The following is a 22,111-nucleotide window of genomic DNA, read 5'->3' on the forward strand; positions in this document are numbered from 1 at the left end:
GCCCGAATATACCTTTACACATCTGTATTCATTTTGAAACACTGACATCAAACCAGATTTGTTCTCCCGCATGAATTTCAAAGTCATCTATCGCACTCTATTCATGTGCTACTCGTAGCACCATCGTGGGACTTTTCATTTATTGTCATTATTTCCCTCTTTTTCCTCGTTAAACATCCCCCAAGCGCTTTATCCTGCATAGCTCTGTTCAGAGTCAGAAATTAGACATTTATAAAGCTTTTGAGGTCGCCTAGTCTTATCCACATAATGTATTGATTCGTTCTAGTTCGTCGTCTTTACCTACAAGTGATTGACTATGGATCCATACCTTCCTGCCTTACCTGGCATGCGCTAAGCCTCTAACCGATCGTCTTCACACTTCTCCTTCTTTAAGAAATGAAACATTTCAGGGGCTCACATGTCCACTGGCAGATACAAGTAGTCAAGGTAGCAGACTACGAAATCCGCTTCTACAGCCAGTCCAGTGCTTGCACTTCACATTGTCTGTGGTTCTCTTCCAATTGAGCTACTTTACTTGGAATGTGACATGCCTTGTCCCTATATGAGTCGGGTACTCCAACCAGAATAGGATATTGAGACTGACCGAAGCTATCCATGACTGACTCCTTGATCCTCGAAAGCATTCCACCTCAATCAATCTCGTAGCAATGTACCCCAGTCCACGATCCACTTCGTCCTGAAAAGAAATAGAAAATCCAAGTAAACTCCGAAACAACAAAATCTCTTTCCCCCCTAAACAGCCTCGCCATATCAACCCTAAGCTCCGAAACCAGTAGAGATCCCTAGTAATCCCCACCTCATCCCCCTCCCCCTCTTAAGTATCCGATAGAGAATCCTCAAATCGATCACCTCCCTCAACCCAGACCTTAAACCTCACCACCGACGCCTTCTCCGCCGCAACCCTCGCAAAATGATCCGCAACCCCAGTGACCCGCTGCCCAACCCGCCAGAACAGCACCTCATACTCCACCCAATCCACCACCTGCAGCAGCACCTTCCACAGATCCAAATTCGCAACCTCCAGCCCCGCCGGCGTGACAAACCCGTTCCGCACCCACTCCTTCGCCCACTCCGTGATCCCGTTCACCACATACGCAGACTCGGTCCCGATCACCAGCGACGTAAACCCCTCCGCGGCCCAGTTCTTCCACTGCAGCGCGGCGATCACGGCCCGGAGCTCCGCGCGGTGGTTCGTTGCCGCGTAAGCGTGCCCGTTGGGTCCTTCTTTCTCCAGCCGTTCGCAGATTACGTTTGCGCCGGGGTATTCGCGGATGGAGGACGGGCCGTAGACGAAGGCCCAGCCGCCGCGGCGGCTGGACCAGGCGTTTTGGTTGCAGGCGCCGTCGGTGGTTATGAGGAGTTGTTGGGGGTTTGTGTGGTTTACGAGCCGGGTTTCGGTGTCGGTGAGGGCGTGGGGGATGAAGAGGTCGGAGTGGTGGGTTCGGGGTGGCGGTTTGAATCTGGAGGGGAATTTGGTGTCTGTGGCTGGATTAGTATGGGGTTTATGGTCTTAGTGTCAAACGCGTGAGAAGGTGGTTGGGGGGGCTTACCATCGCATGCTGTGAGGAGGTTTTGGTGAGGCCGAGACATCTTGGGTGGCCTTTGGAGCTTGTGAAGCTCAAGGTTGAAGGCGGAGATTCAGGATACGAGGAGGTGAGGTAGTGGGCGATGCGCGAGTGATGTTGATTTATGGGTTGTTGAGATGGAGCTGGTGGCCGATTGCAAGTGAGATCAAAGACTGACAACTTCTCGATGGCAATAAAATCAAAGCAGAAGGGTTCGCGAGGATGATAGAACCCAAGGGAGTTGCCTGTGAGTCTGTGGAAAGGGTATTGTGAGGTGAGATAATGCTTGTCTTTGATATTCTTTCAGCATAGGCTCGTCTGCTCTCTGCTCGACTGCTCTCTGCTCGACTGAGAGGCCTATAGGTGTAAGGTCTGGCACATATAGCTTTTGAAAATTCGATTCACACCATCATTATACTTACGTAGGTACATTATCAACTATTTACTACACCAGGGTATCACTCCCACTGGAGCCCTCCAGGGTAAGAGACCTTCGATCCAGCTGTGGTCGTTCCACTCGATCACGTTTGGGCGAGCGTCGCTTCGACCGTCCTGCCCAATACTTCTTCACTGCGCTAGCGTTGAAGGCAACAACGGCAAAAAAACCGGAGACCAAAATTGAGACCCCAACTGGAAAGGGAACAAATGTTAGATAATGGTATCCAGGAGCGCGAGAGATAGACACAGCGGCTGGGGCACTCACAGATGATGGGGAATATCCAATATCCTTGATAGCTGACATTGCCACCTTCGTGAGGAAAATCAGATACATTCAAAGCGAACAGACTGGTCAAGAAGGACGCCGGAAGCTGTATAGCCAGTCAGCTCATGTAATAGCGCAGTCATCAGAACAACTTACAAACAAAATCGTGACAACAGTGAAGACCATGACAGTGTCACTCTGGGTCGCAGTGTCGTCACTCTGCTTCCTCGAATATTGAGCTTCGGTGATGTTGGCCTGTTTCTGCTTCAAGTCGAGCAGAGTGTCAATGGCCTGCTGTACAAACTCGGCCTCTTTGATCATTTCTTCAATCTCTCCCTTGATCTCAGAGGGCGTGTCGTACGTGTAGGTCGTGCGTGGCGTGGTACCTGGGACCCAAAATTGTTTCCAGACCCCCTCCTGATCCTCCGCCAGGTTCTTCAGCATGTTGAGCTCATCACTGATATCTTTGACTTCCCGAAGAAGCTCGGCTTCGCGGGCAATGTCATGGTATGGATTTGAATCTTTCTGAGAGTCGGTGTCTTTCCGATTCCACCAATTTTTGAGCTGCTCCCAGATTGATCCTCCAAGTTCTTGCTTCGGCGGCTTCTCCTCGGTCTTGTCCTCGGTCTGCATGATCCGAGGCTCCTTTTCGAGGTCCTGAGTCAGCTGGGCACGGCGGATCTTTGCCTGCAATGTTCCGTTTCGCCCGCCTAGGGAATCCCACTTCGCATAAGAAGTGGTCTTCGCAGCTGTGGTATCTGCTCGTGATAGGCTTCTGGATCTGGAATCTGATGGGTTGGCGGACTTTAAGGACTGCCTGAACCGGTCGAACAATTCTGCTTCCGCATCACGCTTTTGAGGATTAGCGGAGGTGTGCCGGTCTGTATATTTAGCTGCTACATACCACGTTCAAAATAGATTCACGGTAGACATCGAGAGGGGACTTCTTGAGATCGAGAAATTTGATCTCTTTTTTGTTGAACATCCCCGTCGCGGTGCTGAGAATCAGCTCCGTGACATATTCCACAGACAGCCATGAACTCCTTTCTTGTGCGCGAAGGGTGGTAAGAACACGCTGGAAGAAACTGGACTCGATCCCTTCGGGCTCTTTTGTTGTGCTGGTAATGATGGTTTCTGGAAGGCATGTGGTTAGACGGGCACAGAATGCGGGAAGAATGAGAACTTACTTTCGTCTAGGATCCAAAGCCATAGCTGGTTGACGATGAGGATTTGAGTTGAGCCGACAACCTTCTCGATTTTGAGCTCCATTGCCTCTGCTTGTGCCTCGTTGTAATGCCGTTCCACTCTTGACGTGGCCTCGCGCTTGTAACCAGATAGTTTCCGTTCTTCCTCCAATCTCAGTCTCTGCTTTTCAACTTCCATGAAGCGCCACAGGACCTGATCTCGATCTCGCTTGGCAGTGTCCTTCAGTGACACATAGTAATATTGATCCAGAGTCAAGGAGTTGTGGACGATCGGTGCACGTGGAGTGGGTTGGTTCTCTGAAACTTGCGGTAGGTCTGTGTCACTTCTGCCGGGCATATTCAAGGGCCATTGAGTCCAGAAAACATATGGCATCTGGATAATGTTAATAACGCCAGAGATTGGTGCTCACGGGTGAGCAACATACATATAGAGCGACCCTCTTTTCAGGTTTACTAGTGTCAGTCTGCTGAGTCTCCGCCTCCTCCCCATCGCTGGCGGCACGATTGTCGGATTTCTCGCTCAAGCGGCCATCATACTACCAAAGTTAGTCCTAAGGAAGCTCTCAGGAAACTGTATCTTTGCACTTACTACACATTGCGGTTTCATATAAGTCTTTCGCTTACCCGCTGGCAATTCGGCCCAACTCTTCCTGACAAACTGAGACAAAGCTCGATGTTCCTTGTTCCTCACGTCCTTGTCCAACGAAATCCGAACCATTAATTCCTGAATTCAGTTAGTCCCACATCACATATCACGTAGCCCTGAGGAGCCCACGAACCTCCACGCAACGAAGCTGAGGTATTTTGTTAGCTGTAGTCTTGTAAAAAAAAAATAGGTCTCAAGGCTCTCACATTGTTCACAGGGAGATGGATCCATCTCAAATCCGGCACCCTCTGCTTGTTCATGTTCTCAGTTGGCCGTTTAGACCCCGCATTATCAGCAGTAGGCTTATTTTGGCGAGCTCCATCATGATCGAGTCCCCCTTTAGTCTCTTTTGTTTTGTCTTTTGACTGAACTTCCACACGATCACGGTCTATGCCCGAGACCGCCTTCTTGAGGGAAGACAGATCAGAAAACTGAGTTGCAGTCATGATCTTCTGTGGCCCATCTTGATAGATGATATCATGCAATGGGCGGCGCTTAATCTGGAATGTGACCTGATGATCCTCATCATAGAAGTCCAAGACAGTTCCATTGGGGGAATCATACTCCTGACGGGCGTGTTGGAAGGTGGGTGGACGATGGTCATCTCTCCGAGCTCGGCGCTTCAAGACTGGCGGTGGATCCGTCAAAAGCTCATGGATGATTGTCCCGAAAGGGACCCGTTTCACTCGCTCTGAGAGCTGCAGGGCCTCCCGCATGTCGTTTTCGCTCATATAACCCCCGTTGGAAAGGAGCCACCAGACGACCGTAGGAACTTGGTGGTATACAGCCAGTTGCAGGGTGTTGGGGTCTTTAGAAAGCCGATGACCGACGCGTTGAGGCATGCGTTGGAGAAACTTCCGCAGGTAAAATTCATCGCGTGGGTTTTCGAATTGGGCTGCGAGTTCCAGAACACGTTCAGCCTCGGGGCTCAATGGAGCTTGGGGCGTCGAGGGGTCGTAAAAGAACCATGGGTTCCTCTGGATACTGTTGTACAGCCGTTTCCACAGAATCTCCTCAATATCGCGATGCGTCCCGGTGTTCCCGGATGCAGCCAACGATATTGGGGTATCCCCATCGTCTGTCATTTGGAGAATGGTCTTCAGAACACTGGTCAGCTCTGGCCTGGCCTGATCGATGTTCAATGGGAAGTTTGCCGCCGGAGGCGATGTTCCCTCCTCTTTCGGTTCATCATCCACCCAGGATAAAAGACTTTCCACCATCTCAAGGTTAGAGTATCGGACTGCCAGATGAAACGGTGTGACCTTTTTCACCGCAAACGGTAGTTTGTGTTTGAGATGCTCAGGCCGGGTTTTGAGAAGGTTCTGCTCGAATAGTCTGGTCATGAGGTCATCCTGATCTTGCAGCCTCTTTTGAAGAAGCCGATCCATGATGTTGACATTGCCACCTATGGCCGCTATGTGTAGCAGCGACGCACCTCCCTTGTCCAGATAAACCAGTTTCGGATTTTTTTGAACGCAGATCTCTGCGAGCTCGTGTTTACCATTTTGGACGGCCCAGTACAGTACGGCCTCCAAGTGGTTTTCGACCAGCTTGATTTGGTCGGCTCTCGTCTCACCATCATCATCGCCCTTTCTGGACTCTTCTTCTTTGGCCGTCAGTAGATCCATGAAGAGCTCAGAAACCATGTTCATTTCTTTTTCATTGCAAATATAAGCGTCGTCGATGGCAGGAGACGGGGAATGAAAATTATCGACTCCAAGATGGCAAGTACCACAGAGATATGGTCTTTCGATGCAGCGTCGGTCAACGCAGTGTCTCCCCAGGTGTCCTTGGCCGTATAGTAATGACTTGGCATAGGCCCACCGTCTGAGTCCGGATCTTTTGACAGTGCGTCCAGAAACAGTTTAACGACATCTTCCTTCCCGGCATATGCGGCAATTTGGAACGCGTTCCTTCCCGTGTTATTGGAATCTAGCCTAGCTCCCTTGTCCAGGAGATATTCAAGAGTCTCAAGAACAGTCTCTGGCTTTCCATTCTCCGGAAAGACGACATTATTGAGAATGTTGTCGCCCTCGGCATCCTTGGCGTGGATGTCAGCCTTCTGATCCATCAAGTACTTCACGATGTCCAGATGCCAGGTCCAAGCGGCAAGAATCAGGGCCGTTTGGCCATCATCTCTCTTCATGTCAAGGAATTCTGGGTGGCTATCGTAGAGCTTCTTGACGACTTGCAGATGTCCCTCTGCGGTTGCAGCCTGGAAAGCTGTTTCGCCGCCCTGGGCCTTTACAAGCATGTCTGCTCCTTGCTCAATCAAGTACGCTACGACATCCACATGGCCCTCCCAGCAGGCACGCAAAAAGGGAGTCCGACCTGATTTGTCGCGTTCTTCGAGGAACTGAGATCGGACCGCCAGAAACTTTTTGACCATATCGAGGTGTCCGTACCACGCTGAAAGATGAAGAATGGTACTTTCGCCAATGTCTCGGGCAGTCAAACTGGCTCCCTTTTCGAGAAGGAACTCTGCGACTGCGAGAGCCCCGTTTCGTGCTGTGAGAAGGAAAGCAGTTTCCTCACTGTCATTTCTCCAATCCACGATGCTGGGATCTGCGTTGAGGAGGCTCGTTGTAGGGTCAATTGAACCTTCCCAAGCGGCATGATGAAGGCCAGTGTTATTATCGTTATCTTTCGCAGTGACATCAGCTCCCTCGCTGATCAGATAATCCACGACGGGACCCCGACCGTACCATGAAGCGAAAATCAGGGGTGTTTCATCATTTCCAGCGCGACATTCCAGAATGTCTTCCGGCTTCTCGTCATCTTCCAGTTCAGCTTTCCGGTGTTCGAGAATTGCTTTGACCACCTCGAGCTGACCTTCGTGGGCTGCCAAAGCGAACGCCGTATATGAGTAGGTGGTGGTCGTTGCGCGTATGTCAGCCCCGCGCTTCATGAGCAGCTTGACTATTTCGGTATGACCCAACGTTGCCGCGAGTATTAGCGGAGTGACACCCTCAGTAGGTTTCGATATGTTGCGGAATTGGTATTCGAATCGAATCTCGAGAGCCCCTTCATTATCTTCGTTGTCGAGGATCGCCTCTACTTTGTCAAGAGCACCCGCCTTGATTTCGTATTCTAGTTGCTCTTTCCAGTCCTTTGGGGCCACTTCTTCACTCGCAGTTGAATCTGTACCATCTGAATCGCTATCGCCATTCGCTGAGGCTGCCTCTTCCTCGTCGGAGGCCGCATCTCTATCCTCAGTGTCGACGGCCTCGCTTTCATCTTCTAGATGCTCTGTTGGAGGATCTGATTCGTCGGCGATTGCACGTACATCGCCGGCACCGGCTTCCCCATTTGCTGAAGCTGTATCTCCCGCCGCGTCCTGCTGTGCTACATCGTGCACTTCGGGCTGCGGCTCTTCCATACGGGTCGCTGTGAATACACCGTTAGTTATCCCAAGTCTTTGGCTTATAATGCTTCCTAGTGGAATTAAGTTACCTTGCGCATGGCTCTGATCGGGAGCGTCGATATCATCATCCATCTTCCAACGAGCAGCTAGCTCCCTACTTCGCGGCGTGTTTGGGAGAAAGAGAAGAAATGCAGCGGGCCGTCAGCCCCACCAGACAAGATCCTAGAAAGTGGCCAATGCTTTCTGACACGAAGGAAGACACGAGCGAGAAATAAGCAGGGCGTGGATCGGCGTTTGCGATTGGTGGTGTTGCTGCAGCTATCCATACTTAGTTAGCGATGGCGGCTCTGATTGGCGGAGCGGGAAGCTTTTGCGGCCTCGACGCATGGGGCCCAAATAGTCTTGGTCAGCTAGAAGTTCAGCTGAATAGGGGACTCGATCGGGGTTTACCTATATTTTGGGCTCGGTTCAGAAGAAGAGGGCTTGATTTCTCATCACCGTCGGTCAAATTATGCTGGTACTGGGCTACAGGGCACTTCGAGCTCGGGTGATCTTATTCATCAGTGAAGAAAATTTGGTGCTCTGCGTATTGTCGTACTGTCACGCGGTCTGTACCCCATGAATATGTACTGGTACTCTCGAAGCTGCAATAAGAGCTATGATTATGCCTATGCAAGTACTGTCATGCAGCATTGACGTGGCGACTATAAGGACGAGCGGGGAGAGCGAGGGCTCGGAGGAAGAATATCCCGTAACCAGACGGCCATCATTGCCACCATCTCCTTCGTGCAGCTATGGCCCGTGTTATCTTGCATGAAAAAAGTGATATCCTGTTCAATTCCGCTCTCTTGATTCCTCCGCCGCCGATCTTCGACCCAGGACGCCGTGTGCTTGGCAGGAACCAATTTGTCATGCACCCCATTGCAGAGGAGCAGAGGCACGTCCGTAGGGAATTCATCTGCTACCTTGCGATCATCGCGGCTGACCACGTCTGCCAGAGCCCGGGGCCAGCGAAGTCGTTGCTCGATATTCATAATCCCGCGCAAGCCTTCGTAATTGCTTTCTTGTTCTGCGCTGTCGCTGTCGGCGGGGTGAATTCCTGAGACGAGCGAGTAAAAGATCTGATATACTGGGCGACCCTACAATCATACAATAGGCATGGATTTGGCCGGGTGAGGCGAGCGAGGCAATGCGCCAGGCGGTATGGGCGCCGAGAGAGACGCCGGCCATGACGTTGTAGAAGCGGGTAAACTGGGGCACATAGGCGGGGAGATAGTCCAGCACGAGCTTGAAGTCTTGTGCAGATCCAGAAATAATTGAGACAAGATCCATTCTGGCATAGTTAGCACGAGCTGGTCCGGTGATTAGGCTCTGTACATACGCATGTTGTTCGTTGCCGTCTTGCCACGTGCGGTTTGCGGGTGGGTAAATCTGAGACTGCGTAAGTATAACCTCTAGAGTCTAGTGAGATATCTCGTGATTACTTACTTCCCGATCACCGTGATTCCTCATGTTCATAGTTACCGCAATCAGCGGGGTCGACCTCGCTCTCGTGCTATCTTCGCGATATCGATATAACACTTCGTGTGCGATGCCTTCGGTGACGAGGTATGTGCGGGTTCGGTTGTGTGCCAAGTAGAAGACGGCCAGATCTCCATGACTGTCCGGTGTCTGGCCTGCAATAGCCTCTTCTAAGCCATAGACGTAGATTTTTAGGCCTCCAATGGCTAGCACTGTTTTGCTGGACTTCGGGGTGCTGTCCGGCAGCGAGAAACGCGGCTCCATGCCGTCCATTGTCTGGGTCGCCATTGCCGGTTACCACGTGGGATTAGAGATATCGCACTCTTCTAATATGAACTTGGAGCGCCCGGAGATGGATTTAACAACAGTCAACATTGTTCCCTTGATGGGCACCGAATGCACCGAAAGGGCCGAGATTGCCGAAATCAAGCGTGTGAAGCGATTGTTTGCGCTTTAAGGCTGCCCCACCGCCTAATCACGCATGAAACGCACAGATCCCAGAGATAACAGGAGAGTCGCTTCCTAGGGCCTGCTTGAGCTTTGAAAGAGCTGTCTACGTGTCTGTACCCGCTTATCAGTGGCCAGTCTGATCTCACGGATATCAAATCCGACGAGCCGGCCCACTAAGGTAGGACCCTTTATGCGAAAGGTGTGATAACCTGATAAGATTCGTATTCATACTATAAGACATAGCGAAATGCATGGTTGTCCATGTCCGTCAAGTTCTCTTCAATCGAGGGAACCTGGCTCCCATCAGTAGCCGGGGATTTTGCACCCCGTTTCGCATTTTCTCTGCGGAGGTAGACCCATGTCACCCCACTGATCACCACTACACCACATAAACACACAAAGCTACCAATGAAACCCGCGCGGTAAAGTGGTCCCGGCGAAGCTCCGAATATTAGCGGCCCAATGATGTTCCCAATACAATAGCCCACAAAAATGGATGCACTAGTCGTGCTTTTTTCTTGTTTGATGTCAGTGGTGGTGTCATCGTCGGAGAAAGAAGGAACTCACTGGTGTGGCCGGCAATATTCGAAGCTGCTAAGGAAACAGCCAAGCCGCCCGAGGCCACTTGGACTGCGATGAGGAAAATACCAGCGAACAGTAGACCCCTATTGCTGCGGGGACCAAACCAGCAAATCAATGTGCCAGCAATGGATATCAGCGCACAGACAATTATGCATAAGTAGCGAGTGTCGGCCCATTTCCGAGTCACATAGCTAACCAATAGGATAGCCAGTGCTGTGATGGCTCCAATCGGGCACGTCAAAGCTAGAGATTCGAAATGACCGTAGCCGAACCCGTTGATCACAATCGTAGCAAAAGTGCCAAGAGCACCAGAGGGAACACCGGTGAGAAGAATGATGAGTGCACAGCTATACATCTTGAAATCTCGAAATGCTTCGAGGCACTGAGACTTATCAAACTTATGCGTGATGGTGCCCGCATTGTTGCGCTTTAATCGCTGGATCGCTAGAGCGCGCTCTGACTCGCTGAGTCTCTTGGTCGAGTACGGGTCGTCGGGCAAGGCGAAGAAAAGCACAAACGACCACAGTATTGTGATGGCGCCTAGAACTAGAAATATGGGCTGCCATGGGTAGAGCGGGCCCTTGATGTGGCCTAGTCCCCAATTGATGAGAGGCGAGATGGTAGTAGCGACACCGACACAACAGTACCATAGCCCCGTGCGTAGCGCCTGCTCATCACGGGTCCACCAGAATGTCACCAGGACCGTGAAGGTGGGAGCCACCGCCGATTCCAGTAGGCCAAGCACAAAACGAGCAACCATGATCCCTGCATAGTTGCTGCAGCCGGCTGTAGACATTACCACGGCGCCCCAGAAGAAGAAAGTCGCCAAGGATATCACACGTGATACGGAATGATGCTGGGCGAGGTACATCATCGGGTACATCCCGACCAAGTAGCCAATATAGAACATCATGGCGGCATTAGAGTACCGTTGATCATCCGTGATGGCGGCTCCATTGGCTCCATGTCCAATGACAACGGTCAGGCCAAGATCCTCGTTGAAACCGAACTGTGAGGCAGAGCGCATGATCCCCTTGTCATAGCTCTGCAGGGTATATGTGAACATCATGAGGGGCATGATCCTTCGTGCCGATCAGCCCAGTTCAAGCTGCTTTAGCAACAGGTAGGAGATCTTCTGGCTTACCAGAGGTCCAGCTTCCGGACGAGCCGCTTCTCCTTCTCCGGCGAGAAGGTGAGGATATCCGTACGTGCGTCGTGGACATCGCCGATCATCCTCACATCGGGCTTCTCTATGCTGCTGCCTGGGCCATTCATCTTTAATGACCTACTCTCGCACCAGCAGACTGAGCAATGATCATTTTTGGACTATTCGCAGCAAGTAGACGCTTGTCGAGCATCAGCGCCTCCACTTTCGTTCATTTGAGCTCCAATTGATTAACAGCCCCGGATTTGCGCGAGTTCGTCAGGAGAAAAAAGGAGGCTAATACCGAAGTTGCCGGGTGGGCCCGGCCCCACTGAGGAACAACCCCAGCGTCCACCGTTTCCCCTCCCAAGCGCGCTCCCTCGGCAATTTCGCATTCTTCGGCAACAATCTCCCAGGATGTCTGAAGATGGCGTCAAGAAGAGTCGACGGTCGCGCGCGGCCTGTAGCGCTTGCAACCGCCGGAAAGTAAGATGCAACGTAACCCAGACCGGCCCCCCTGCACGAACTGCCAGAACGAGGCCGTGATCAACAAGGGGGTGGTCTGCGAGATCTTGCCTCGTAAAAAGCATCGGTATGTATACGGTTTAGAGCGATTACGATGTACACGCTGACCGACCGCAGCCCTCGCGTTTCGCGCCGGAAGGATGGAGAGCCGAGAAATGGTATCCCAAGCGCGTATCAGTCCGGGGCTGCCGAGTCCACGTCCGTGGAGGTAGAAGAAGAGCCGCTCCCTGACGATAGCGCTCATACCTACATCGGTACGCTGAGGAGCCGACCGCAGTGCCTATCTGCAAGCGCGTATTAATCTTCTCCAGGGGACAATCGTGGTCCAAGGCAGTCTGTCTATGATCTATGCCATCCGCGCGTTCCGCAGGAAGCCCATACATCGCCTAACGCCTTGACAGCGGGGAATATCTCGAACCGGAGGACTGTCTTCCAGCCCCATGAGTTGGAATACATCTCGCAGCAGGGCGGATTCTCGTGGCTTCCGCGCAATGTGTCCGACGCATTGGTGCGGTGCTATTTTGCTCATGTGCATTTCTTCCTACCAGTGCTCGAACCATCCAAGTTCCTTGATGCATACACGACCAAGGAAAACCAGGATATGAACCTGCTACTTTTGTGGAGTGTATTTCTCGCAGCCACCAACGTATGGTCTCCCATATCTACTCACACCTTCGCGTTTCCTCGCTGACCCCGCCCAGTTTGTCGAAGCGGATGTCCTGCAGCAAGCGGGCTTCTCGTCGCGAAAGGCCATGAAGCGGGCCATGTATAAGCGGGCAAAAGTACTCGAAACCCATCCCTGCATAGATGTCATTCTCGCGCTAATGCACCAGTCAGTGTTTTTACGATATCGATCACAGCTCGGATACTCTCACCCTAATCCAGTCCGTGCTCCTGCTGAGCTACTGGTATAGCGATGCCCAAGAGCATACGGGAGCATCATACTGGATTGGAATCGCTATTACACTGGCCCAAAGTATTGGATTGCATCGCGATCCTAACACGCAATCTCGGAATATCAGCCATTCACAGGTAGAAGGGAAGCGGCATCTGACCTGCCGTCTTTGGTGGACCTGCGTGATCCGTGACCGATGGGTCTCGCTAGCCAAGGGCCGACCCATGCGCATCCACGATGAAGATCATGATGTTAAGTTGCCTGTCATGAGCGATATCCTGAATGAATTCCATACCGTTTCGCCCGAAGCTCAGCGACAATTCCTTCCTCCAGACCTAGACAAACTCGCAGACATCTGGATCAGTCTGGTCAAAATTAGTGATACCCTGGGCCGGATCTTGCGGATGCACTACCGCCTGAAGGGTCCTAAGCCCGGTGTTAACGATATTGATTCATTGTTCCATGAATTATATGCGTGCCAGCCTCCTCCTCTGAGTGCATTGCTTGACACAAGCGATATTGTTCGACTTCATGATTGCCATATTCAGATTTTCCATCAGTAAGCTAAGCTGGGCCCGGTTCATTCTGATTGCTCTGCTTACTTTATTCCTTAGGGCTGCCCTGACAGTTCTCTATCGACCGTATGTTTTGAATGCGCCCGCGTCGTTCCCAGAGAATTCATCCTCGGCATGGCAGAAGATGGTCCAAGGCCGAGCCCGAGCGGCTGCATCCACTACCAACGCCTTCCTCGAGCGGATCATCGAACTCGATGCCGTCAAAAAAATCAAGCCGATGTTGTATGTATGCCCTTTTGTGATCATCATTCCCACCGCTGACGTTTACCAGTATCACGTCATTAATCCCCGCCATGCAAATTCACCTCTTTGATTGCAAGGCCGGCAACGCACTCCAAGCCAACCTCGGCCAGAACAAGCTCCAGCTCTGCATGCTTATTTTAGACAATTTGCGGGACACATACTGGAGCGCGGGCGTCATGTTTCGACTCTTCGACCGAGCCCAAAAGATTCTTCTCAGCCAAGGCAATGACAGCGGCCCCCTGGCTTCTAGAAACCTTGACTCCCCTTCGATGGCCACGCCAGCCCCACCGCCAGCCCCAGTGGGCCAGGATCATGTGAATACGAGTCCAACGGACAGGGTGATACCGCAGTTCGACCATTTTCCTTCGCACGGCGCACCGCCTATATCTTTAGGCGGTGGCATGCTTCATCCTAACACCATGCCCGGCCCCGATTTCAATGCCGTTGAGCAGATCCTCAGTCCCGGTTTCTATCTATCTGATGTCGATACCCAATCACTTCTTATGAACTATTCAGCCCATCCAGCTGATGGAGGGTTTCCTGCGAATTATTATGATATCCAATGAGAGCCATGTTTGCTGATGAGACGAGTCGGGGATTTCACGTGTACCATTATTCGAGCCTCACATTAAGGCAGCTTCTTCAATCCCATCACGCTGGCCACCAAGTATGCTAGATTAGGGCCCTTCGTGGCTGTTTCGTAAGGTCTTATGTTTCGACTTCTGATATCATTTCCTTGCCTTCAAGTGCTCCTCAGAATGAGACAGCGCGACAAGTTGTCCCCTTTACTCCTGGAAGATACACGCCAGGTCATGTCCACGGAACCAAGCCTTGTCCTCATTCCACGCGTGCACAATCAGATCTCTACCCACCTGCACGACTTCTTCAACCTGCTGGGCGGTTCCCCATCCAGCCACCCTGCTTCCGAAGCACACCAAATGCACTCCCACATGAATCGCAGTACGGAACGCCGTCTTGTCCGAAAGAGGTCCGTACCCCTCCAAAAGCCCGTCGAGGATCCACAGCCCCGGTTCCACATTTTTGAAGAGCTTCGTTTCGTACAGTTCTGCGACCATTTGGCCTAGGTCTAAAGCCCTGTAGCCGACGTGAGCCATCTCCCAGTCGATGACAAGCAGTGTTGTGTGCGATTGACTGGTGGGTGGAACGTTGGGGATAAGAACACTGTGGTCCTCTATTAGCGCCGAATTCGAAATCCGATAGTTGAAACAACGTACTTGCCGGTCCAAAAATCGCCATGAATAATCCCATAATCAGCATTAGGATCATCCTCTTGAGGCTCTGCAGCGGCGTAATCGCGGACTCGCGCGAAAGTGCTCGCGTCGGCCTTGAGGATATCTGGGAAATTGGGAATAGTCTCCAGCAACATAGAGTAATTGATGTAGTGCTTCAGACCTTTCAGTTTGTTATCTGCGAGAGATTTCTTCAGGGGGGAGCGGGCTTGGTTGGGGCTGGAGGCCCAGTTGTGGAAAGCCCGTAGCCAGGACCCGAGTGCTTTGCCCAGTGATCGTGCCGTGGGTTTGGACACCTCGCGGGACAACGCTGAGATCAAGAAGTTCTTCAAGTCCACGGAGTCTGGCAGGTCCTCCAGGACTTGGGTGTTGGCTTCGCGATCAAAGTGGAGGAGTCGGGGTGCTTTGACGGAGACATTCTCTGCCTCCCAAGGGTTGAGATCGTGGAGTGCCTCCAATATAGCTCCTTCGAAGTGCTAAACATAGAAATGAGCTCTTGCCATGTTGGTAGATTATCCAGTAGAGAAGAAACCTTACACATCGTGCGGCATCGAGCTGAAAGCTGGAATTGGAAGCGAGATAGTTCTTTGTATGTTTGATGATGATCGAATTGGGTTTTCCTGAGTCGGGTTGGCCTCGGTAGACGAAATTGGCGGTGCCGCCAGACAGCCGTGACAGCGATGAGCAAGCGAATGGCGTTTTGGCGAGGAGCTGCTGCACCTCTTCGCGAACAGCATCCTTTTCGTCCCGATTGCTTGCCATTTTGGTTGTGGTTCAGAAAATCTGGAAAAGCGCTGATGTAGAACATCACTCATGCTGGAGGCTGATCGCTTTAATACCGATCTGGTTCCCACTTCCCGTGGAATACGAACTCGAGTCACCATGACTCACGGTTACATGACTTCGACTAACTGTCGCATATTTTGTAGTCACAGATTTTCTTTCTAGAGGAGCTGGTGACTTTCTGTAAAGACAACCCATCATATGAAAATTGATGGAGAATTTGATGTGTTTCAACCCATCGTGATAATAAGCAAAGGCCCATTCCATGCCAAGGTTGTTCGGGGTGTGCTTTCAAGCGCGCTTGCACCTTGAAGATGTAACTACAGCAGACTCCAATAACTGTGTAGAATCAATGCTGGAGCGGTCGGCTGCAGAGCCACGACGGTTCTTAGAAATGAAGCTGTCAGGCTGTGCTGATCCTTTTGTAGGCAAAGATTCACCCGAAGGTTGTAGACTCAAAAGATCACGAGATGCGCTCGTAAATCGGGACCGACACTGCTATGCAGGCCTGGAACGAATGCAAAACACCAAAATGTCATTTCACGATCTACGAAGTGAGTCCCCTTCAGAAGGTTGTACTATCTCTTGACTTCTGCTCTCGCCACGACTCGGATCTCTATCGTCAATTCGGGAGGTATTTCCCCTCAGTCTCCCGGAAGGATACCTACCGCAGCTCATTTACTGTGACACCCGTTCATGATCCCACATTTCCACATGTAGGGCAATTTTACAGGAGCTATAATCCTCCGCCTTCCCATCGTTGTCCACTTCACACTGGCCCTGGATGGTTGGGATAGACTATACCGTGTCTAACTACTCGCCTGAGGGGGTCTCTTATGCGAAGGCTGAGAACTCGGACTACGTTTCGCACAAGTGCCAAGCATGTCTATGACGGCCATCTGCTCGAAGGCCAGGACACATACGATGCCTGGCGTGTACTCCTCGCTCATTTCGAGGGTTGGAGGAGTCAACTTCCTGGGGCTGAGCTGGGAGTACCCCGCTTGTCTGGGGCTAAACTTGGGCGGGCCGCCCGGGTCCAGTGAATGGTGTCAGGAGTTCAATGAGTCTGCATATCGGGATTCTTGCCACAGTAGGCTAAAGCTCTAAAACTAAATCATGATAGTGAGAATGGAATATATGTGCCTCTACTATGATGTAGAGATGTCCAGGTCACTTGGAAAGGGGAGCTTAAAAAAAGACATTGAAGTTGAAGAGACCGCGGGCTATTGGTAGGCAGCTTGAAGCTACTGGCATCGGCACATCGCATTATTAGTATGCCCCCACGCTACCGGAACCTCAATTGACCAGCCCCTCCCACAACAACTTTTGGACTAGGGGGAGGGCTGTGACACGGCGCCCAGTGGCATTTCACTATTTCTCCATTACCTATAGACTGTCAATTGGTCTGTTCTTAGTATCCTTCATGGCCTCGAAGTGACTTTCCTAAGACACTAGTAACGGGTATATCCTGCGGACAGAACCTTTGGGTATCATGAATTGCCCGTAGGACAATTAAGTTGGACCCGATTTGAAGGTGTCCAGGTCCTAGAATTTGACGCGGCTCAAAGAGCGCCTGTGGTTGACACCGACATATATATTACTAGTAGCTATTATGCAACACACTACATCTTCCAGGTAGGGATGATTCGAAGGGTTAGGATTTATCAATGCACTCGAGGGTTTTCGATGAAATATACTCTCCAAATATCACTCGGACTAAGTACTACTTCCCAAGCCCGATATTCCACACCCCAGCCAAACCCGCAGACGCTGAAACAACTAACCCCGTGGCAGACTCGTTCAATCTATATAGATCCACGCCAAGAACCACTTATACGCATGAAACACCCCAAATCCTGCCCCCAGCGCCCCAAAATCCCCCAACCTCGCCCGACCGCACTCTCTTAAGGAAGCCCATCAGCCACCGGGATAATTCCCTCCTGAGCCGAGTACAACGTCCCCAAGCAGTCTTAAAGTGCCTAAAGTCCGAAAGGGCCCCCTGGACTCCCAGCCTACCGCGACCCCCTCCCGCGCTCCACCGACTCCACACTTCGGCATAAAGCAGTAGGCGCCTCGACGATCCATTCCACCTATCCCACGAAACACGGTCTGAAGCGCATTGCTGCTCCCTTCAGACCGTCCGTGCCGATGCAACATCCCAAACAATGCTGATCATCCCGCGCTTTCTCGCGTAAATCTCCGTAGCTGCCGTCCTCGTTCCCCTCTCCAGCCCTCGGCTTCGTTATACCCAGTAGTATACAGAGCGTCGCCCAGTTCTCTCCGCTGTGTTCTCCTCTACTACCACTGTACGGACTTGGACTCGCCAAGGTACATTCTGCATAACATAATACACCATGCGTCTCTACGACGCGCCTCTCCTCTCGCTCCTCAGCACAGCCGCTGCTTCAACGCTGCATAGGCCCGTCGCCCCATCCCATTCTCACGCTCCGGCTCGTCTCTGGGCGACACACTACAATGGCAACGTCTACTCGCTCTCGCTCTCCGGCTCCGAGCTCGCGATCACCGACACCCAGAAGACGTGCGGGAATATGCCGAGCTGGCTGACTTTTGACGCAGAGTCGAAAACGCTGTACTGCTCGGACGAGGATGGGACGACCGATCCGTCGACGCACGGCTCGCTGAGCGCGTATGCAGTCTCGCACGATGGGAAGCTAAAGCAGGTTGCGAAGACGGAGACGGTGGGCGGTGGTGTGTACAGTGCTATCTTTGAGGCTGGGGCAGGGGATAAGTACCTTGCTATCGCGCATTAGTACGTTCCTCTCTTTTTCTCTTTCAATTTTCTTTGTTTTTCTCTGCTTCTTTCCCCAATTAGGGTTTGGAAGACTTTGGGGACCTTGATATCTACTGGGATCCGGGCAATTCCCATATATAACCCTTTCCCTCCTAGCTCACTTTCTTCTCCCTCTCCTCCTCCTCAACTGCAAAATAACCCAGACAACCAAAGAGAAAAGAAAAGAAAAAGAAAAAGAAAAAGCAAACACTAACTTCCCACCCCCAGCGAAGGCGCCGCCGTCTCAACCTACCGACTCCCCCTAACCAACAACGCGACCTCCAAACAAGCCTTCCACTTCAAACTAACCCACCAAGGCGCAACCCCCCAACAAGACACCCCCCACCCTCACTCCATCTTCCTCGACCCCACAGGCTCCTTCCTCGTCTCCCCGGATCTAGGCGCCGACCTCCTCCGCATCTACTCCATCGACCCCTCCTCCGGCACTTTACACACCTGTCCCTCCGTCAATGTGACCTTTGGCAGCGGGCCCCGCCACGGCGTCTTCTGGACCGACGGCACTAGCAACAGCTCGACGTCCGCGGGCCCGGGCTCAACGACGCACCAGCGCCAGGTCGCCGCTGTCGGCGAAACGCAGCTGTACATTGTGAACGAGATCGGGGGCACGCTGATGGTGTTTGACGTGTCGTATGCGCGGGACGGGTGTCTGGATTTGAGCGTGCGGCAGACGGTCGTGCCGTACGGCAAGCACAATGCGACGATGCCGAAGGGCGCGACGCCTGCGGAGATCAGGTTGCTGGGGGAGCAGGTGTATGTCTCTGTAAGGAGCGATGGAGGCTTTGCGGGAAATGATTCGGTGGTCACGCTGGATCGGGCGCCGAGTGATGGGACTGTTAGTGTGAGGGGCCGGTCGCCGGCGTTGGGGAAGGTTCCGCGTACTATGGCGGTGAATCGGGCGGGAGATCTAGTGGCGATTGGAAACCAGGCGTCGGCGACGGTGGCGATTGTGAGGAGGAATCGGGAGACGGGGGATTTGGGGGGAGAAGATTGCGGTTCTGCAGGTAGGCGAGCCTGGGAAGGTGGGTTCTGCTGAGGGATTGAGTAGTGTTATTTGGGAGGATTAAAGAGAGACGGATGTCAAGTTGAGAATATAAATAGAATCGAGACTGCCTCGAGGCGTCTGGACTTCCAAGGGCTCTTTCTATACTAGGATCAATATCAGAGCATCGTGAAAACGAGAAAAAGAAGGGAATAAATGCAGTACAAAGTGCGTGATTGGGCATAAAGTCAGAAAACCAACGCATAAAGTCATGATCCACGGTGAGAAATCCAGATAGAGTAAACCAAATCATCAGAAACCATATAGACAAGAACACATAAACCCCAAGAGATGCCAACCGGAGAATCCAAAAATTAAAGAAAAAAAAAGAAAAAAAAAGGAAAAAAAAAGAAAAAAAACCAAAAGAGAGAAAAACGACCACCAGGGAAAAGGCCAGCTTTGTTTCCCCATTTTTTTGAACGTGCGAGACCTGCGCAGTACTGGTCGGAAGAGCGAGATCCTGTCGCTACGCTGAGGTTGTTGAACTTGCGCCGCACTGAGATAGGTCATAAGATAAGGATAGAAAAGGGGGAATAAGAGACAAAGAAAGAACGACCATATATAACGTTGCGTCATGATATCCATAAAGCCATGAGTTGGAGCGTGGCTCATTTGAAATCCAATTGGAAAGCCTTCCATTTGCCCCCAACTGTCCGGCAGCGAGGACAGCCCCGAGGTCCGGGGTAACTTGTCGGATGCGAAGTCACATTATTCAAGGGACCGTTTCCGGGGCTGCGGAAAGATGTAGGTGGACTGGCGATGAACATGTTGACACATTCGCGGCAGACGCCACAGATGCATTCTGTACAGGCGTAGCAGTCGTTAAGGGCCCAAGCACGCTTGCAATTTGCACAGTATATCTGGATATCTTTGCTGCGGAAAGACGATGGGGTCGGGTTGGAAAACCGATGATGCTGACGCTGGTTGACGGGCGGAGCCAAATTCATAACAGGGCTGGAGTCAGAGGTGACCGACTGTGCAATGCCTGATGCCGAGGATGGGAAGTTCTTTCCTCCAGATGCAACGGACATAGAGTCCAATGACGATTCAATGGAAGGGAATGGTTCTAAATCACTATCGCGACCACGGGGTCCTTCAAATGGCGGGGGGGGTAAGCGATTTGTGCAATGGTGAAGCAGCATAAGAATGGGGTGGGAAGGCCCGATGCGAGCCAAGTGGAGGGAGTCCGCCCGGCTGAAAGGCCGGAGGAAGTGAAGAGCGATTCTTTGAATTAGGTGCTGAGGTGACGTTGGCATTGGCGAGCAGCGGGGCAATTGTGGGGGACCGACCGGCCTTGAATTGAGTTAGTCGGGCTCATGGAAAAGGAAACCTATATTTCTTTGCTAAGGATTGTATTGCTCCCCCAATATCCAAACTCACCTCTGAGTACCGATCATCATCAGCTTCTGTAGCTGACGTCGCAGCTTCAATCAGATCTTCCCAGCGTTTTCCTTGTGCCCAAGCGGCAGTCTGCGGCTCAGCCGACAACGCTTTCCTGTCGCCCAGGCTGGGCCGTCGCGCATGTTCCTTGGACCGTTGGCGCTCATGTTTCGGCTTCCGGGCTGATTGAGTGATTGACGATTTGCGCGACCGAGGAAGCTTTTCTTTGCGCTGGATGGGAGGTAACGTGGATGAGCGGCCGGGTGGGGAGTGGTTGAGGATCGATGGAAGTAGTCCTCGCGGTCGCGGTGAAAAAGGAGGCAAAGACTCTTGTTTGAAATGGTCGCGCAGTGACGGCAACTCAATCGACGAGCGCATGCGATCGTTGGCAAGATCGGTATCGGAATGTGTATCCTGAAGGGTGTGAGCGACCTGGGATGCGAGTAGTTTTGGGAGGGAGAACCCCATTTGCGCAAAAGGGGGAAAAAAAAATAAAAGGCATCGCAAGACAGGCGAGGGTTCGAAGAACCTACAGTATCGGTTTCCCAGTCGGAGGCTAGTCGATGGTGGTGTAATTGAGCGAGTGCGACAGCAGCCGTGGCCGCGGCGGGGTGGGGTTCATCCAGAGCTCGAGGGGTGGCCGGGGAGCTGGCATCGGCGACATAGATGTCTCTATCCGCCGCATCTGCAGGTAACCGTTAGCAATGCGCACATTCAGACCAAAGGAATCCGACTGACCACGACGGCGGGGAACAGGATCGGGGGGAGAAAGATGCGCCCGTTGCTCCGGCGGGGTATTGACCATCAGGAGGAAGCTCTCTTCGGTGGCCGGGAGCTTCGGGATGTAGTGGTTCGGATGCGCACGTCGGATATGTTCTTGCATGGAGCGATAACGTTTCTCCTGTTGGGGCCTGATTAGATTCTGATACCAGCTTCCAGGGTCTAGATCGAGATTTTTACGCCGACGATATGGAGGGAGGGGTTCTATATCTATACATCATGTTGTTCGCCATGCCCGCCGGGCGCATTTCGAGCCGACGAGGATAATGGCTAGGTGGGACTAAGAAAGAGGCACTTACCCCGAGACAGCGCTTGCGACAATTGGACCCATCATTATTTTTCAAGGGACACACCACCTCATTGTTGGCGTCGGTGACCGAGAAGGAGCCGGTCAGCGAGCTTCGAGGGGGCATGGTGCATATATAGAGAGGAGTGGGGAGGGAACCCTCTCTGGGAGGAAGAACAGAAGGGAAAGAAGCACGGGAAGACAAAAAGAAAGTAGACAAGAGGAAAAGCACCAACTGGGGGCCGTTAGGGAGACAAAATGTGCAAAGAGACGGGCAGAAGGAAGAAGAGAAAAGGGAAAGAGGCGAACGCTGTACATCGAAAGGAACTCGATCCGTAAAGT

The 22,111-nt window shown here is 52.1% G+C and overlaps 11 protein-coding genes across 11 annotated transcripts; 2 read left to right on the forward strand and 9 right to left on the reverse strand.

The window, feature by feature from the left end:
* Nucleotides 1-835: 835 nt before the first annotated feature.
* On the reverse strand, nucleotides 836-1,611 carry N7468_010582 (RNase H domain protein; the record flags this gene model as incomplete). The annotated part of the gene is made up of 2 exons (XM_058479877.1): nucleotides 836-1,500; nucleotides 1,572-1,611. The coding sequence occupies 2 exons, from the start codon at nucleotides 1,609-1,611 to the stop codon at nucleotides 836-838; spliced, it is 705 nt and encodes a 234-aa protein (XP_058325400.1).
* A 420-nt stretch (nucleotides 1,612-2,031) lies between these two features.
* On the reverse strand, nucleotides 2,032-2,328 carry N7468_010583 (uncharacterized protein; the record flags this gene model as incomplete). The annotated part of the gene is made up of 1 exon (XM_058479878.1): nucleotides 2,032-2,328. The coding sequence occupies one exon, from the start codon at nucleotides 2,326-2,328 to the stop codon at nucleotides 2,032-2,034; it is 297 nt and encodes a 98-aa protein (XP_058325401.1).
* Nucleotides 2,329-2,412: 84 nt separating this feature from the next.
* On the reverse strand, nucleotides 2,413-3,867 carry N7468_010584 (ankyrin; the record flags this gene model as incomplete). Its single annotated transcript, XM_058479879.1, has 3 exons — nucleotides 2,413-3,102; nucleotides 3,194-3,423; nucleotides 3,477-3,867. The coding sequence occupies 3 exons, from the start codon at nucleotides 3,865-3,867 to the stop codon at nucleotides 2,413-2,415; spliced, it is 1,311 nt and encodes a 436-aa protein (XP_058325402.1).
* Nucleotides 3,868-4,301: 434 nt separating this feature from the next.
* N7468_010585 (ankyrin repeat domain-containing protein) lies at nucleotides 4,302-5,768 on the reverse strand (the record flags this gene model as incomplete). The annotated part of the gene is made up of 1 exon (XM_058479880.1): nucleotides 4,302-5,768. The coding sequence occupies one exon, from the start codon at nucleotides 5,766-5,768 to the stop codon at nucleotides 4,302-4,304; it is 1,467 nt and encodes a 488-aa protein (XP_058325403.1).
* A 20-nt stretch (nucleotides 5,769-5,788) lies between these two features.
* Nucleotides 5,789-7,636, reverse strand: N7468_010586 (ankyrin repeat domain-containing protein; the record flags this gene model as incomplete). The annotated part of the gene is made up of 1 exon (XM_058479881.1): nucleotides 5,789-7,636. The coding sequence occupies one exon, from the start codon at nucleotides 7,634-7,636 to the stop codon at nucleotides 5,789-5,791; it is 1,848 nt and encodes a 615-aa protein (XP_058325404.1).
* Nucleotides 7,637-8,208: 572 nt separating this feature from the next.
* N7468_010587 (uncharacterized protein) lies at nucleotides 8,209-9,313 on the reverse strand (the record flags this gene model as incomplete). Its single annotated transcript, XM_058479882.1, has 4 exons — nucleotides 8,209-8,495; nucleotides 8,656-8,837; nucleotides 8,886-8,941; nucleotides 8,993-9,313. 4 exons carry the CDS (start codon nucleotides 9,311-9,313, stop codon nucleotides 8,209-8,211), a joined length of 846 nt encoding a protein of 281 aa, XP_058325405.1.
* Nucleotides 9,314-9,705: 392 nt separating this feature from the next.
* On the reverse strand, nucleotides 9,706-11,332 carry N7468_010588 (uncharacterized protein; the record flags this gene model as incomplete). Its single annotated transcript, XM_058479883.1, has 3 exons — nucleotides 9,706-9,917; nucleotides 10,043-11,139; nucleotides 11,202-11,332. 3 exons carry the CDS (start codon nucleotides 11,330-11,332, stop codon nucleotides 9,706-9,708), a joined length of 1,440 nt encoding a protein of 479 aa, XP_058325406.1.
* Nucleotides 11,333-11,692: 360 nt separating this feature from the next.
* On the forward strand, nucleotides 11,693-14,005 carry N7468_010589 (fungal specific transcription factor domain-containing protein; the record flags this gene model as incomplete). The annotated part of the gene is made up of 7 exons (XM_058479884.1): nucleotides 11,693-11,793; nucleotides 11,844-11,980; nucleotides 12,038-12,372; nucleotides 12,428-12,508; nucleotides 12,564-13,180; nucleotides 13,236-13,418; nucleotides 13,468-14,005. The coding sequence occupies 7 exons, from the start codon at nucleotides 11,693-11,695 to the stop codon at nucleotides 14,003-14,005; spliced, it is 1,992 nt and encodes a 663-aa protein (XP_058325407.1).
* A 219-nt stretch (nucleotides 14,006-14,224) lies between these two features.
* Nucleotides 14,225-15,451, reverse strand: N7468_010590 (uncharacterized protein; the record flags this gene model as incomplete). Its single annotated transcript, XM_058479885.1, has 3 exons — nucleotides 14,225-14,621; nucleotides 14,675-15,165; nucleotides 15,227-15,451. 3 exons carry the CDS (start codon nucleotides 15,449-15,451, stop codon nucleotides 14,225-14,227), a joined length of 1,113 nt encoding a protein of 370 aa, XP_058325408.1.
* Nucleotides 15,452-17,826: 2,375 nt separating this feature from the next.
* On the forward strand, nucleotides 17,827-19,317 carry N7468_010591 (uncharacterized protein; the record flags this gene model as incomplete). The annotated part of the gene is made up of 2 exons (XM_058479886.1): nucleotides 17,827-18,242; nucleotides 18,492-19,317. The coding sequence occupies 2 exons, from the start codon at nucleotides 17,827-17,829 to the stop codon at nucleotides 19,315-19,317; spliced, it is 1,242 nt and encodes a 413-aa protein (XP_058325409.1).
* Nucleotides 19,318-19,931: 614 nt separating this feature from the next.
* On the reverse strand, nucleotides 19,932-21,896 carry rfeD (uncharacterized protein; the record flags this gene model as incomplete). Its single annotated transcript, XM_058479887.1, has 5 exons — nucleotides 19,932-20,616; nucleotides 20,654-21,135; nucleotides 21,237-21,388; nucleotides 21,442-21,604; nucleotides 21,783-21,896. The coding sequence occupies 5 exons, from the start codon at nucleotides 21,894-21,896 to the stop codon at nucleotides 19,932-19,934; spliced, it is 1,596 nt and encodes a 531-aa protein (XP_058325410.1).
* Nucleotides 21,897-22,111: the final 215 nt, after the last annotated feature.

Source organism: Penicillium chermesinum (assembly GCF_028974085.1).
Source record: "Penicillium chermesinum strain IBT 19713 chromosome Unknown utg000009l:1.0-952002.0:1.0-954369.0, whole genome shotgun sequence".
Classification (NCBI taxonomy): domain Eukaryota; kingdom Fungi; phylum Ascomycota; class Eurotiomycetes; order Eurotiales; family Aspergillaceae; genus Penicillium; species Penicillium chermesinum.